Below are 16703 nucleotides of genomic sequence, written 5' to 3'. Positions count from 1 at the left end.
TATGTCGTGGAGGGCTCTAGAAAGGTTTCGTCCACTTTGGCTTCATACCGGATCACTTGGATCATGGAGTCACGAAACTGAACTCTAGTGGCTCCTTCTCTACCCATATAACGGCGAGGGAGTTGTGGGTGGAAAAAAGCCGTTGGAGGAGAGGGACAGTGAGCTTCTTCACGGATGGGCCAAGGCTTGGGTTGAAGGTTGATTGAAGGGTCTACCGTCAGGAGCTCTCTATCAACTCCAGTTTCAGACTTACTGACTATTGCAGTGTCTTCCAGGCTGAGGTTGCAGCCATTAACGTAGCAGTAGATTTACTGCTCCGGAGCGCAGCCTCTTACAGAGGAGTGACCATCCACTCAAATAGCAGAGCGGCGATACTAGCTCTGAACTCATTAACAGTGCTTTCAGGTCTGGTCAAAGACTGCCTAACCTCGCTATAAATAGCATAGAGTGTCTTTGTGAAAGACTGATATGGGTGCCAGGACACAGCGGAATCGCAGGAAACTTTAAAGCTGATGAGCTGGCAAGAAAAGGAACTCTAGAACCGCTTGATAAATAGTTCGCGGAAGCTTGGTCAGCGCTGGGCCACCAACGTTACATGTGCTGCCGCAGCCTTTTGTCCCAAGATCGATAGCCAGCGATCTAGTGATCTCTTTGTCCTCAGTAAGGTTGGTCTCTCCCTGGTTTTTAAACGGCAGGGCAATTGGCGTCCACGCAGTAAGACTGGGAATGCTACCTGACGGCATCTGCTGAAGCTGTATGGAAGACGATGAGGTGGAAACAACTGGGAGGTCCAGACTTAGACGCAAATACCTTTAGACATGCCCTCGAGTGGGAATGGAAATTAAACGCCTGTGCAAATTTGCATTGGCTATTAGGCGTTTTGCTAAATCATAGTTGGAACACAGGAGTTCTTCTTTTCTATGGCCTCATAAAGGACTGCATATAATCTAACCTAACCTAATATAATATACTGACGCTACTAGAAGAATTCTTTCTAACAGTCAGTGCTTGAAAGGGAAAGTCAAATACATACAAAGTTGTTGCATAAGATATTTTTTTTAATCTGGTCGAATAAAAGTGGACCCACAACAGTCCAATTGTACACCTTATCTATTTTTAGATTTGAAAATAATTGCGCTAGTTAAAAAAAAAAATAAATAAATAGAGAGACTCATGACCACAGACAAGAATTAGGTAAAGATTTGAATTTTGCGCATAAACAATTTGTGGACTATGCTAATGAAGTAAAAACTCTCATCAAGTGCCTCGTTTGGTGCAGTCGGCTGACAAGCTCACGTGTCTACTTTTGATAAACAACGGTATTTTCGTTAAATGTCAACAACTGTTGCTTCTTCAACTGGGGAAAAACTATTTATATGCAAAGAAGAGGAAACTTCGGGTCACAGGGTCGCACCACCCACAAATGGTACATACTTATGAACATGAATACGGCACGCAACTAACCAAATGAAGATAGATACGGACTCTCGAAATGTGAGACCTTCTTCTATGATTTTTTTCAGTTACTCTAAATGTAATAATAATGACTAATCAGAGGAAATAATCACAAAACTCTACGTGCAACCATGGAAGTGGTTACAATATGTGATCAGATATATACACAGCGGTTAGTGATGATTCAAATGGGCTAACTTTAGCTTATCTGTTTACCGCCTATGCCGTGCAAATGTTTACCACACTGTCAAGTGGCCATCAGACGCTCGGCCGTAAGCAAAATGTTAACAACATAGTGGAATTTTGTTTTGCGGCAACAAACGACAGCTTCTAGAATCTAAGAGTGAATGTAAGATCTTCGTCTTATCACTAAGTTTGCTCTGCCTCCAGTTTTGTCACTAAATCGTATGCGCATATAAATACTGGAGCCCCATTAACGAACTCATACAGTAAACGAAAAGATTTCCAAACGAAAACCACCATCAAAAAACGATCCATCAGCGAAAATCCAGGATGCAACGCTTCACCATCACATTGGTTCTATTGTGCAGCCTGAGCTCCGGTTGGGCTCTACGACCCGCACCAGCTGCGGGTGTGTCACCACCACCACCGGCCACGCTCACACAAGATATTGAGGAGTTGTATCGTCTCATACCATCGAAACCGATTAACAAGTTGGTCATACGTTATCTGCTCAACGATGCTCAATTCCAGGCCGCCATACGTATCATCAATTCGCACGATGCCTACATGGTGCGTATGCGCCTCTATGCTCAACCGGAAATCATACAATTCCAGTCGTGGGTGCGCTCACAATTGCTGTTGTCCGGCGGTGGTTCGTTGGAGTTCGAGGAGTCCGAGGAAATATTGAGTCTCTTTAGACCCACACCCTATTGGTCCGTCTACGGTTGGCAAGGCTTCTTCAATGAATTCCTCGCATACTTCCCACATGAGATGTTACGCGCTCAAATCGATGCTAAGGTGGCAATGGGTGGCAGTCTCGCACAGTTTTGGGCTAGATTGAAGGCTTTGGCACCGGTCTATGAACGTGTTTTGGCCTTCCCCGAGTCGAAGCGCATCGTTGCACAACTCGAACAGAATGGCGTGAACTTCGGCCAAGTGGATCAATTTATTCGCTCCTTGTTTGATTGGTATCCAGTTATTGTGAATGCCCCAGGTCCCGCTGTCGATGCTGCTGCTCCCGCACCCGCCATTCCAGCGGCTCCCAATGCTGTTGTGGTTTAATAATTGTCGATGAACTTAAGCAGCTGTTGATAATCGAATAATCGCCAAAGCAAAACTATATAATTTATACCGTTTTATTTCATTAACGAATGATATTAACGGTTTATGTATGTATATATGTAAACAACATAACGAATATTCTTGTACGAGTATTTCAATTGTTTTACTCTAATTAAAAAATAAGTGCTCACAAATAATGTGTTTCTATAAAAGATTGGACTCCTATAGTTTGTCTACTTTTTCTTCTTCCTTACTGGCGTAAACACCGCTTACGCGGTTATAGCCGAATTAGCAACAGCCGTTTCTTCTTTTCGCAGTGTGGCGCCAATTGGAGATTCCAAGAGAAGCCAGGTCTTTCTCCACCTGATCTGTCCAACGGGGTGGAGGTCTTCCTCTTCCTCTGCTCCCACCGGCAGTTACAGCGTCGAATACTTTCAGAGCTGGAGTGTTTCGGGCGACATGACCTAGCCAGCGTAGCCGCTGTCTTTTAATTCGCTGAACTATGTACTTATGTCAATGTCGTCATATAACTTATACAGCTCATCGTTCCATCGAATGCGATATTCTTCGTCGATATTTTGGATATGAAAACGGATATTTCGAAGCTTTAATGTGCTGATATTGGTATTCATATCTTTACATTTATAACCGAAATCCGAGTTCAGAAAAAGGCCTTGAGTTTAAGCTTTGAGAGAAAGGGTTATTGTGTGGAAATTTGACTTAGCATGGCAAATAGAATGTTAACTAACTGATTCTTTAAAGCGCCTGAAACTAATCGAGATTGTATTGTATATTTTATTTTGATCAGAATAATGAGAAAAGTTCCGGATGTCTATGCAAGCAATATTTTGTTCTAAATTAGTACACGTGTTCTGAAGAACTCTGACGATTTTTACCATGAAAAAACAACAACTACGAGTTTGCTTAAAAGTTTGTGTTTATAAAGAAAGTACGGAACGGAATCGAATTGATTACAATGATGAGTCTTTCTGTCCGTGCAAGCGAAATTTTATCTAAATTAGTAGATGTGTTCCCCAGTAGTCTGTGGAGAGCGGTATTGCAGATGAGCGAATTTTAAGACCTCTAGATAACGAATATGATTACCTTAGTGCTTATAGCTGACTTTCTACGGCAAATGTCAATTCATGTGTAAAATTTCTTAATAAAGTAAGGTGGCCATCTTTTTCCAATAATAATGAGGCGTCGGTTAAGTACTTCATCAAACCCCTAAATACCCAGTATATTGATTTTCGACCGAAGAGGACTTTATACGAGTATATACATAAGTTACAATTTGTTTGGCGTAAAATAAGAATAAGACCGTATATGTACCCGATATGCCTAATAAGCCTTTCTGTGAAATTTTATCGGTGAAATTCTTAACTATAGACTCCCATTACAAATAGAATTATCTTTTTTTATGATTTGAGCAATAAAGATAGTTTTTTAGGCAATTATTACAAAAGATAGTATTATGGTACGAGGTATTATGTCGTCATATAGAGCTAGAGATTTGAAAAGTGTTTTTTTATTACTATTCTTCAAAATAGTTGGCGTTCTCAATCAGTTCTATTACTTTTCGGACAAATCCTGTATTTTTCGAAAAATAATTTCAGAAATATGAGCGTTTTTGTAAAAAAATTTTAAGTTATAGATCAGCGTAGATAATTTTTGAAAACAACTTTTTAAAATTTCAACCAACACCTCCCTCGAGTCTTCCTGACCGCAGATCGTCCGTAAATTATTTTCCTACTATAAATAACTTTAAATTTTTCACATTTTCAAAGGTTTCTGCGCTAGTCTATTAGTGTAATCGGCTCCCAAAATTTTAAACGTGTTTTCTCTCGAAACGAAGGAATAATATTTTTATACTCTCGTAACAAGTTGCTACAGAGAACAATAGTTTTGTTCACCTTACTGTTGTTTGTATCATCTAAAATTAATTGAGTTAGATATAGAGTTATATATACTTATTATATATAATGATCAGGATGACGAGACGAGTTGAAATCCTATCAGTCCGTCCGTTCGTCTGTCCGTAAAAGCGATAACTTGAGAAAAAAATTATTTATCTTGACGAAACTTGATACATATGTTCCCTGGTATCACAAAACGCCATTAAAGGAAAAACTATAAAGTGACATAACTGCGCAGTTAATTAAGATACATAACTGAAATTTGGTACGGAGGATCGCAGTAACGAGGGACTCCTGATGGCTAAATTTTCTTCTTTAAATGATCCAAATCGGATAATAACCCCATATAATGATTATATTGAAAACCACTAAAAGTGTGAAAACTCTCTAAATAAAAATTATGATTAAAGTTAGCAGAGAGACAATTGTCGAAAAGATATGTTACAAGGTGTGTTCCAGTATGACGGTGCAAGCCTTTTGAATAGCCTGTATGTCTGCATAACGCTTTCCTTTCATGGGCAAATGCATACTTCCGAAAAGGAAGAAGTCGCACGGTGCCATATCAGGTGAATACGAGGAGTGGTTAATGGTTAAAATGTGATTTTTGGTCAAATAATCGGTCACAATTTTTGGCCGTCAGTCAATTTGTGCGGAACAACCTTTCGTAAGCCTAAATGCACAAACCTTTCGTAAGCCTAAATGGTCCGCCAAAATGCGATAAATCGATTTTCAATTCCATTTCCATGAATTTTAATGATGATTTCGGCTGATTTTTGATCAATTCACGCACAGTTTCAATGGAATTTCCGATGATCACGGATTTTGATTGGCCTATATGTTGATCTTCATTTATGTTCTCACGACCACTTTGAAAATATTGAAAACACTCGTCCACTCAGCTACTGGATAGGCAATCATCGCCACAAACTTGTTTCATCAATTGAATTGTTTCGGTAAAAGTTTTACCAATTTTAAAACAAAATTTAATGTTGGCTCTTTGTTCGAAGCTCATTTTCGCACCGATAACACAAACATACTGACACTTAAAACGCAATAACTTCACTTCCAATCAATGAAATGTCATGAAATTCTCACCGGACAATCGATAAAGATAGCAGATTCTAACGCACAAGTCGACATATAGATGGCGCCACCAGGGGGCGCTAGATTCAAAAAGTCCTGTTTACTTTGGAGCCCACCTTGTATGTCTCTGAGTTCTTTCTTTATAATTTTCAAGTTGGCAATATCATTTTAAGGATCAGCAGTAATCTGGCATAATTTAACGATCCAATCAACCTTAATACCTATCTTCCATCACTTTTAGATCCTAGTAAAACAGCTCACTCTATTTCTAACCATAACTGTCCAAATTATTCGAAAATATATTCAAATGATTGCGAATATAATCTATCTAATATGTGTATCAAATATTACGTCATAGAATCTTAGCGCTTATTTTGAACAATTTCTTCATTATTAAGTGCTTAATGGTTATCTAGGAAAATTTCGCCTATCAACTTAAAATTTTTCCCAGCTACAATTTCAGGAACAATCATAATTTTGATAAAAATGTGTATCTTTCAAGAAGTGCCGTATTTGAAGATCACCTTTCAAATTTTTACTCCTAATAATAACAAGCCGATATTTAAAAGAATATTGGATATGCAATTATTTTAAAAACAAGAGCACATTCAATATTTTCATGAATAAGTTCATAATTCAGGTCAAGAAAAAAAATAGTTTTTGTACAACTGTGTTATTAGAGTACATAAAATTCTGTTGATGAACATTATTTTAATTCACTTATTGAACAAAATAGCTCTAATATTTAGCTCTTAATAAAACACAAAAAAACGCGTTTGACTTGAAAGTTGATATAACCGCTTAAGATGTTCAACCACCATAGAGATATATACTATAGATTTAAGGTAGTATAGAAAAATATCCAAACTGTAAGAATATTTCTGACATGGAATGCAAAACTGAAAGCGGTTTAATCGTTAAAATATTACGTTAAATATTACAAAACAAAATTGCATAAATTGAAGATATGTTTTTCTTATGTTTCTCTTATAAATTTTATTGAGTAATTCTCTTTTGTGATACTACAATGCATTTAACAAAGAAAAGTAACATTAATGATCATTTTTATGAATATTATATATAATTCAATGCATGCACTAGGTTATGTACATAAGATTTATACTTTCAATTATTTAGTTGATTTATTTCGTAATGAACTTTTATGCTCCGATCTATTAAAAGTCGACAACGTTCTGCTTTGCTTATCTTCTGTACATACACATACATAATTAATATTATAGTATAAACTTAGATATTAAAGAATATAGTTTTTTTGAGTGTTTTAAGTTTTCGTAAATGTAGTATGCATGTATGTGTGTGTATGTGTATATATGCAAGTATGTGTAGAGCAATGTATTTATTGCGAACTTTAGCACTTTTTGTTGTAAAGTTGTTTTTAGCAAGAAATTATGAAGACTGGCCCGGCCCTTGGCGAAAATTTTTCAAATTCAGGAGGGATGTTGTGTAGAAGGTTTGGAAACATAAAAAAAAAAATACAAAATTAAAAAAAAAATACAAAATTAAAAAAAAAATACAAAATTAAAAAAAAAAATAATAATTAAAAAAATAATAAAATAAAAATAAAAATAATAATAAAATAAAAATAATTATTTTTTTTTTTAATTAAAAAAATAATAATTTTTCAAATTTTATAAATGTTAAGTAATGTAAAATGTATTATTAATTTTTATTCAAGTAATTTTTGATTTTTTTTTTAATTTTTAAATAATTGTATTTAATTTTTTAATAATTATTATTATTTAAAATTATAAAATTCTTTAATTTCGATTTCCCGTTATATTTTTCATAATTATTATTAAATAATTTCCTTATTTCACTTCTTCTCACTCCAAACATTTCGAAAAAAATCGCTAAGGACCGGGCAAACACTTCGTCGCTTTTCCACTGCTCTACGCGAGAAAGCTCTTCTGCTCTCCAACAACAATTGCCATGCATCCGTTATGTGTTCTGTTATGAAATTTCTCATATTCTCTGTAGTATGTCCAGTGATGTTTTGTCTTTGTTGAGCCACACGATTTTCAATGCTTCTATACTTGCTCTTTATCAATTCTTTTTTCGTTTCATCCATTTTGGTATGCAATCGTTAATGAAATCACCTAATTGTCTGTAGATCATCAAAGATAATATGGGCAAAACTAGCCAAGCATCCTTGAAGAGATAAACATAGCATGCCACCATAAAGAGAACCAAATCGGTGGAATAACTCAGCGCTGAACGGACTTTTTCATGCGCTTCCTCCTCCAGCTGCTCGACGCTCTTCATCTCCAACTCCGACTTCTCCTTAGCGACCATGGAGAGTAGCACTTCGGGTGGTGGTGGCAGTATACCAGTACCGGTGACCGTTGCTGGTAATGGACGTCTGCCGTAGGGTCCGGGAGACTTTGATTGGCCGGTAGAGGTGCGTGTACGTGAGAGCACACGTCTCCTGACCGGCGCTTGCGCATCGACGGGAATATCAAAATCTATATCTTGCTGCGATGCAGCGCTCGATGGTGGTCGGTTAAGTGAAGCATCTCTGGAACGCGATGGCACGCGCTTCTTAATGATACGCTTCACCTTGACGATGCGTGTGCGTCCGCGTGAATCTGGACGCTCGTAGGTTGTTTCGCTGATTACCTCAGCGGTGGTGCTATCATCGTTCGCCAGCAGTTCTGACATTATTGTTGAGGTTGTAGGTGCTATAGGTGTGGGGTTTATTTTGTTGTTAGTGGTTGGTGGTTTGCTTTCTTTCACTGCTGGCATGGTGAACGCTTGTGAGCTACTCTCACTCGGCGTTGGTGTATCTGGTACCGCTTCCTTAGGTTGTTCGGTGTATGCCATGCCACTGCCGGTTTCACGTACGTGCACCAATTGACCGCGTTCGGATATTGAGAGACGCGGTTTATTACTAATCGGTGGTATAAGACCAACATCTGGTGATTGTGAGCGACGCATGCGCATTTCTTCGTCGTAATCTCGATTGTCACCCACCTTGTTCAGTTCATGCTTGTCGAGATAGATAGGCGTGTGATACTTGCGTGTGGTACTAACCTGACTTACAATATCGCTGTAGTGATCTACAACGGCGTAAGCTTCTTCACGCATGACACGTTCGGCTTCCTGTCGTTTTGCATTCTCCTCTTCCTTAGCCTTGCGCTGGGCTTCCAATTCTGCGGCGACAACAGTGGGGCTTAAAGGCATCGGTTTACCTGTAAGACCGCTGGTACTGGCATTTTCCTCGTTATCTTTCGCGGTGTTCGTACGCGTATCACGCTTAAAGAATGACATAAAACTTTCGGCAAAACCGGACTTCTCCTGGTTGGCAGTGTTGCTGGCGGTTTGATTTTTATTTTTTTCGCTAATGTTTTCTATGTTCTCCAAACTATTCTTCCTGGCGGCTTGATTTTTATTGTTGTCGCTAATATTTTCTATGTTCTCCAAACTATTCTTCCTTACATTATTATTGCCATTATTATTGTTATTGTTATGTGGCTCCGCCTCGACAAGTGGCTGCACGTTCTCATTGGACGGTCGCTTCAAAATCGGCTTCGGAATAAAGTCCGGATCAGTGAGCGGTGCTGGTCGCGTAAGCACGACTGCGGCATTATCCGGTAATGCTGCACGATATGGCGTAAACACGCCGGCCGACATATTGCGAGGATGATAAGTTTCCATATGGTCTCTAGGTGGACTAGCTCGCGGTGGACTAGGTGTTTTCGTGCGTGCCCTCAATTCCATTTTGAATTTTTCAATTGAATCGTCCTCTGAGCTTGCAGTGCTCTCAGTGTAGTCGGACTCAATTTCGAAACTTGCTTGTTTTGTCGGCTCTGCTCTAGCTTGATAGCCACTAGCAGTGTCGCCTTCTAACAAGTCATCATAGTCTTCAGCATCGTAATCTTCTTCTTCTTCTCGCTCATCTTCGTCACGACTTTCGTCTTTGTTTAGTAACATACCCGTCGTGCGTGAAAGCTGCTTCGTGCCAGTTAAATTTTCACGTGAACCCCAACGTGCCACGGCTGTCTTAAGATCTTGTACAAAACTCTCGGATTGGCGACGTAACTCACTGCGACGTTCGAAAGAAAGCCGCTCTGCTTCAGTCATAGAGCCGAGACGCTTGCGCACAAATGGTGGTTGCAGACCTCCACCAGCAATTGGTTTATCAATATCCTTCTCCCAGCCCTTCTCAGTATCTCGCTGCTTTTCCTTATCCTGTTTACTTTTCAACTTGCGCGCCTTTTCAGCTTCCTCCAACTCGACAGCTTCGTAGAAGCGTGCCATGGCTCGTTCGTACAAAAGCTCCGTTGAGCTAACCGAACGCCGAAGCGGGAAGGTGTGCAGATTCGTAAATTCGAGTGATGCGAGATCGGGTGAAGAGATAGAAATCGGTGGGGGTTGTAGTGCATCTTCTAGATCCAATTCAAAGGAGTCTTGCTCTGTTACTCATGAAAATAAAAAGAATTTTAGACACTTACATAATAAAATACTTGAGTACTCACTATTTTTATCCTTAACTTTACTATGTTTATCGAAGACGACTAACATAAACTCATTGCTGGTGTGTACATCATCATGTTTCTCCGCTAGAGAGAGCGGACTGTTGGGCGGTGATGGTGAAATGGGCTCTTTTGTTGGTGGCGGTGCGCTTATTTGTATGGTTGGGTTCGTGAGTGTAGACACGTTTTGCTTTTTATGATTGTTGTTATTATTATTTTGACTTTTTTGCTGAAGTGCCGCATTGTTGCCGTTCGCCTTTTCGACCCATTCAATCCACTCGGCATGCTTGTCTCTCTGTGTTTGTTCAAGCCTCTCTTTTTGTTCCTTCCGTTTCAATTGTTGTTGGCTTTCAAGCTCTTCCAGTTGTGTCTTTCGCGAATCGAAACGTTCAGTACGTTCACTTCTCTCTGCTTTTATGAAATCCTCGTGTTGATCCTTTTGAACGTCCTGATATTTTTGGTCTATGCGCTTTGTAGGCTCACTTATTTCCGTCCGTTCTTTTCGCTCGGTTATCTGCTTACGCTCTCTCTTTTTTACTTCGGGCGACTTCTGCGCTTGCATGCCCATTGTGCCAAGCGCTCCTGTCGCTATGGCTACAGCTAAGGTTGGTGCATTTTTCGCGGGACTTAGACTGTGACCTGAAAGCCGTCGTACTTGCTGATTCACGCCCAGTTGTACGGGTTCGGCACTACGCTGCAAAGCCGGTGTCTTGTTAATCACTTCTGGTGGAGTGGGACTCTTGCGTAATGGACTTAGACTATGCCTGCGATTTAATGAGGAACGAGATATTTCCGGGGTGGTAGATTTTTCGGGCGTGAGTTCTGGTTCTGGGGTTGCTAATGCCGGTCTTATCTTTTGAGTCGATGGTGATGGTGACTTATCCTTAGACGGTAGTAATTGTTGCAAGAATTGTGGCATTGATTTCTTTTCAGCCAGTGGAGAGCGTTGTGGTGATTTTCCAGTTGGCGATGCTGGAGACGGCGTGAGTGACGGTTTTGTGCTCATCGTCAAAGCTTTAGGGCTTGGTGAGCTTGGCGCAGATTTTTGTTGTGTGCTAGGATTCGACGGGCTACGACGTATGTCCAGCTTTAGCGCTTTATCGGCAGCGCCATAGGACATTTCTCGATGTAGATCTTCTGTATCGATCAATTGCGGTTTTGGTTTACGTAAAGCACCAGGTGATATTTCCGTCGCCGCATCTGCATGTGGACGGGGCGGAGATAATGCTTTTCGACGTGGCGGTGCTGGTTTGTTTTTCTCTTCCGTTAATTTAGAATCAGACTTTGGTTTCGTAATGCCACGTTTCGGATCAGGTATGAAAAGTACTTCGGATTCATCACTGGGATCGCTAACGCCATACGGATTTTCTGCTTTCACGCGAAATTTATACTCGGAACCTTCGATTAAGTCATGTAATGTGGTGCTGAGGGACCTGGTGGTGGCCGCTTTAAGCCAAACGTTCCAACCAACACGAAAATATTCGACAATATAATAGCCGATTTTACACCCACCATCGTCGAGTGGCGATGTCCACGACAATGTCGCCGACTTGCCAAACGACATGTTGAGCTGTACTTTGCCCGGCGGATTCGGACGCGCGGTAACTGTGACCAGAAATGAGGTCACATCTTCGCCCAACCGATTCCACGCGCGCACACTGTACTCGCCACGATCATCGCGCTGTATACTGTCGATTTTAAGCAATGAATTACGGTCGGTGTTTGAAATTTCAAAGCGTCCACTATTAGGTACTACCTCGCCTTCATGCAACCATGTAACAGCCGGTGGTGGCTGCCCAGCCACGCCAACCTTCAAACGCAATACCTCACCCGACTCAACGATTAAACCATCTTCATAGGTGCGTGGTAGACGTATTTTCGGTGGTGCTTGCACCATTAGTTGAGACTTGGTGGCCACGTGGCCAGCTCGGTTTGTCGCCGTGCACTTGATTTCACCCTCATCGGTGAGCGCCACCTGATGAATAATCAAGACACTGACGTCGTTGTCGTTTAAAATTTTCGTTCGTCGACTACTGAATATTTCGTAACCGTCTTTGAACCAATTGATTTCGGGTGCTGGTTGTCCAACTACACGCACACGAAATTCAATGCGTTCGTCTTCGACGGCCTGGCGATCTTGCAGCTCCTCGATAAAACTCGGTACACAGATGGCGGTGCGCTGAAGTGTGACAGTAAGTGCATCTGACAAATCACTGGGATCTGAGCGACCCACAATATTCTCGGCAAATACGCGAAATTGGTAACGCCAACCAGGCTCTAAACCGCTAATGGATACCTCGCATTGTGGCACTGCTACAGGTGTGGCGCGTACCCAATGTGGCGAACCCATACGACGATGTTCGACAACGTAGCCTGTAATAGGAGAACCGCCATCCAGCTTCGGACGCTCCCAGCGCAAGTTGACGACATCCGGTTGCTGTTCGGAAAGTGGTATTAGCACGGGACGTCCAGGTGGAGAGGGTCGTTCTGAAACAAAGTGTTGTATTAGTATATATAAAAAAATGTTTTATGGTGTCAGAGAAGAGTGTCAGACTAGCACAGATGTAAGTACGAAGACCTGCGTATTTTCGATCTGGAAAGTGAAATCTTTAATTGTTGGAAAAGAAGCTGATAAGTGAAAAGAAAGAAAAGAACATGTGAAACGCCCAGAAAATGTCTCTGGCATTAAAATTTGTAAGGCGAATAAAGAAGGGCATATAGTATATCCCCTATGAAGCAAACTGTATAGGGAGCAATTAAAAAAACTATGGTTAAAAATCTACAATGTAAAAGGTTACTTTAGAGAAAGCTAAAGGTATCTGGTAGATGTTATGAAAGAAATGGAAAGTTTATGTTCCAGTTACTTTCTGTTAGCTTGGCCCAAATATCGAAAACAATGAAGAAATTCCAGTGCTTATCTTTTAAAATGGCTATTATTGGGTTATGAACTTTTAAGGGGTTACAAACTGAATATAATTTTTTTCAATGGTGGATCTATGTATGTGGGAACTGTGATGAAAATATAGACAAATCAGATCGCACTGCCACAGTTGGGGTATAGGTCACTAACAAACCTCAGCTTCTTCAATGGTGGCCTGTAGTGAAACACATTCAGATCTTGAGTCAAATCTCAAAAAGAAATTAGTTAGATGAGCCTGAAGAAAATCAGGATCTACTTCAGTCATATTAGCAACCCTTACTTACGTGGGATTTCTTGTGCAGAAAACCTTAATCAGAAATGCCGCCTGAACGCTACAAAAATAATTAGTTTTTGCATCGGATTGTGACTGGTAATGGAAAATCATATGTGAAACCTGGCCAACCGACCAAATCAACGGCATTGCCGAATATTTATGTCGCCAGTGTACTACACGGCATTTGGTGGAGTCAGAAGGACATGCTGAATTATGAACTTCTAAAACCAGGCGAAACCATCAATGACTACTCTTCAAAATTCAAGGGAACGACTGTCAAAAAAGCGTCTCAAAGTTGCGCCTAGATACGAGACAATAATTTTCATCATGACAACGCTCGGCGTCATGTAGTCAAACCGCTTAAATACTATTTGGTAACAGTGGCGGGGTTTTGCCTAACCGGCCTTATAGTACATATCTTATCCTTCTGATAACTATTTGTTCCGGACGCTGCAGAACGCCCACACTCAAATACAGTTCACCCAGAACAGGGTGTCAAAAATTCGCTTAATTAATTTTTGGAATCGACAAATTGCCATAAAGATGGGAAAATGTTATAGATTCAGATCAGCAATGCTTTCAAAAATATCGGGTGATCCAAGTAGATGTACTTTTTTCAATAGTCGTGAATCGTGTCAAGCTGCCATGCTTCACGTTCTCTAAAGAATGTGTTTCGCGCGCTTCGGTCAACTTATGGTCAACATAATCGGCCTTGGCGCATTCTAAGTTGAGATTTTAAATTGACTTTATGGGCTCTTAAAAGTTCACAAAAGATCCGTTGATTTCGAGTCAAAGTTTGTTCAACGTTGAGGCCTATTTCCGGCTTAATAGGTGTGTAAACAAGCAAAATTGTCGCGTTTGGGACAAAGAGCAACTTGAAGAGAATTAAGAGCTGGTATTTAATACAGAAAAAATAAGGGTTTGGTGTGGTTTGTGCGCCGGTGGAATCTTCGGTCCATATTTCTTTAAAAATGAAGTCGGTGGGAACCATCAATGGCGATCGCTATCCCGACATGATAACCGATGCCTGAAATGGAAGTTCGTGAGCCCGACGAAATTTGGTTTCAACAAGACGGCCCATTTCCCACACATCGCAACAATCAATGCATTTATTGAGAGAACACTGCGATGAGCAGATAATTTCACGTTTTGGGCCTGTAGATTGGCCACCAAGACTATGTGATATCACACCGTTAGACTTTGTCCTGTGGGAATATGTAAAGTCTAAAATCTATGCAGACAATCCCGCCTTGATTCAGGCCTTGGAGCAAAACATTACGCATGTCATTCGCCAGTTACTAGTCGAAACGCTTGAACGAGTCATCGAAAAATGTACTCAACGGATGGACCATCTGAGACGTAGTCGCGGAAAACTTTTGAAAGAAATAAGATTCAACAAATAAATGCCAAAGAATGATTTTTCGAAAAAAAACTATAACAATGTCAAAGTACTTATCATCCAATTTGAAATATACGAAGTCCCTATTCGAAAATATTTTTCATTGAAGTCTCAGCAATTTTTTGATACAAACATACATCGAAACAATTTGCAGCAATTAAACAAGCTTATTGCACTCATTGCCGTTACTTTTGCAAAATGCGCGTGCAACTTGTTGCACATCCGACACGGTCTCGTTACTTTTGAAACTCGTGTCCACTCGTGTCAAGCATCGGTTGCTTACTTTGTATTATCACATTCTGAAGCGCCTTCAAACAATAGAATTCCTTTATTTTCGAAAAATATTCTGTGGCACCTTTTTGTGTTTGTACGCTTTATACACAATATAGGCTGTGGAAGAGCGCCACAAAGCAATAAAGCGCATTCATAAACACCCAAAAACGATGTCAACACAACCAAACATACATGCGTTACAGGCCGACGAATAAAGGAATTAGCCGAAAGAAAGCAGGCTGACAGGCAGCAAGCAACCAGCCAGCCAGCCAACCACTTGAGAATGAAATTTCTAAAAATAACCTCAATTCTAGCGCTCCCACCGTTTGACCCAAGACAAACCGACTGCTGTGCACAAATTTCTTTGCTATGTTATGTGGACTCTGTGCTAGGCTATTTTCTGTATCGAAATATTTTTTTTTAATTATTAAAATAATCGCATATTATTGTTAATTAAACGTTCACTCACCTGCTGATTTCCAAGTAACGACTTTTTTTGGTCTTCCGCTTTGATTTTGATTTTGTAATTTTCCCTGTTGATTGCCCATTTTTTGACTTTTCCGACTTTATATGACAATTTCGTGGTTTTCCACGGCAGCAACACGCCTCGTAACACTAAATGCCGTTATATCTTGCGTGGATATACTGATTTATTTTCGCAACGATTTGACGATGACGACGAATTCACGGAAATTGCCAACGCATCAGCATCAATTTTGCAACACCAACAACTATGCCACCGACACCAACACCGAAACGTTAGAGAACGGCTAGTTGAGCCACATCGATTGGAATTTGATTTTCTGCTTTTCAGAAACACCAATTTTCACGCACTTCAACTTTTGTAATGATTTCGCAACACTTGCACTTGCACTAGAGTTTTTAACGGTATTTTTTGTGGTTAGTAAAAAAATAATTTTCAAAGCCTATTATACACTGGACTAACGGCGCAGTCCATTTTCAACGTTAAATAATCCCGTCGAGCGGACATCGCGTACATAATTCGTAATTGTAGTATCTGCTGTCCGGGATAAGCTTCCGAGTAGAAGTGTATGAAAATTTTCAAATGCGACGAATAATTTTTGAAAGTAATTTTTCAAATTTTCTCCTTTGCTCAACACGTTCGTGACACGAATATCAACACGATCGCCTACAACAGCCCACGAGTCTCCGCAAATGCTTCATACGAACGTAACAAGAGTACGCATTCTGTCACTTACGCTCAATTTTGGCTCTCATTTGCTTAGCATGCACTCATTTCAAATACTAATTCGTTGCGTCTACTCGCTCAGAAAGCTATTTTCAGCTAGGTGGGTGCAGATTAGGGTGTTTCGTGCATGCGGCGGCGACGGTGGGTGGTAAACCGTTATATATAGTATACATATACATACGTTTATAAGGAAAAAATGTAAGGAAAGGCAATAAAAATGCTTGTAATGAGAAAGACGCGAATAAATGTTGAGCAAAACAGAGAATTTGTAATAAAGATCGGTAAAGTTTTTAGGAGAAATGAGCAGAAGAAGATGATAATGTTTGAAATGCCGCTATTTAAAATGAGAGAGCACATACTTTTGTACCACGTGAGAGCGGTAAGCATAAAGTGTGAATTATAAAATGAATGAATGAAATTGAGGAGTGAAAACAT

At 40.2% G+C, this 16703-nt stretch overlaps 2 protein-coding genes across 2 annotated transcripts; one reads left to right on the top strand and one right to left on the bottom strand.

The window, feature by feature from the left end:
• The first annotated feature begins 1915 nt into the window (after window positions 1-1915).
• LOC126762971 (uncharacterized) lies at window positions 1916-2885 on the top strand. The gene has a single exon (XM_050480078.1). It carries the CDS (start codon window positions 1969-1971, stop codon window positions 2698-2700), a length of 732 nt encoding a protein of 243 aa, XP_050336035.1. The 5' UTR covers window positions 1916-1968; the 3' UTR covers window positions 2701-2885.
• Window positions 2886-6665: 3780 nt separating this feature from the next.
• LOC126762949 (muscle M-line assembly protein unc-89) lies at window positions 6666-16124 on the bottom strand. The gene is made up of 3 exons (XM_050480039.1): window positions 15528-16124; window positions 10196-12679; window positions 6666-10132 (listed from the first exon to the last, which is right to left on the bottom strand). Exons 1-3 carry the CDS (start codon window positions 15604-15606, stop codon window positions 7764-7766), a joined length of 4932 nt encoding a protein of 1643 aa, XP_050335996.1. The 5' UTR covers window positions 15607-16124; the 3' UTR covers window positions 6666-7763.
• Between the last annotated feature and the right edge of the window lie 579 nt (window positions 16125-16703).

This window comes from Bactrocera neohumeralis, chromosome 6, assembly GCF_024586455.1.
Source record: "Bactrocera neohumeralis isolate Rockhampton chromosome 6, APGP_CSIRO_Bneo_wtdbg2-racon-allhic-juicebox.fasta_v2, whole genome shotgun sequence".
In the NCBI taxonomy this organism is placed as follows: domain Eukaryota; kingdom Metazoa; phylum Arthropoda; class Insecta; order Diptera; family Tephritidae; genus Bactrocera; species Bactrocera neohumeralis.
The sequence above is the reverse complement of the archived record's forward strand: the minus strand, read 5'-3'. Positions and strand labels throughout refer to the sequence as shown.

Excerpts from the sequence above, each read along its gene's own strand:
- LOC126762971 (XM_050480078.1), top strand. The coding sequence starts at position 1,969 with ATGCAACGCTTCACCATCACATTGGTTCTATTGTGCAGCCTGAGCTCC.
- LOC126762949 (XM_050480039.1), bottom strand. The coding sequence starts at position 15,606 with ATGGGCAATCAACAGGGAAAATTACAAAATCAAAATCAAAGCGGAAGA. Across the intron at positions 12,680-15,527 it reads CGTTACTTGGAAATCAGCAG|AACGACCCTCTCCACCTGGA; the intron begins GTGAGTGAACGT and ends ACTTTGTTTCAG. Across the intron at positions 10,133-10,195 it reads TAAAGTTAAGGATAAAAATA|AGCAAGACTCCTTTGAATTG; the intron begins GTGAGTACTCAA and ends CATGAGTAACAG.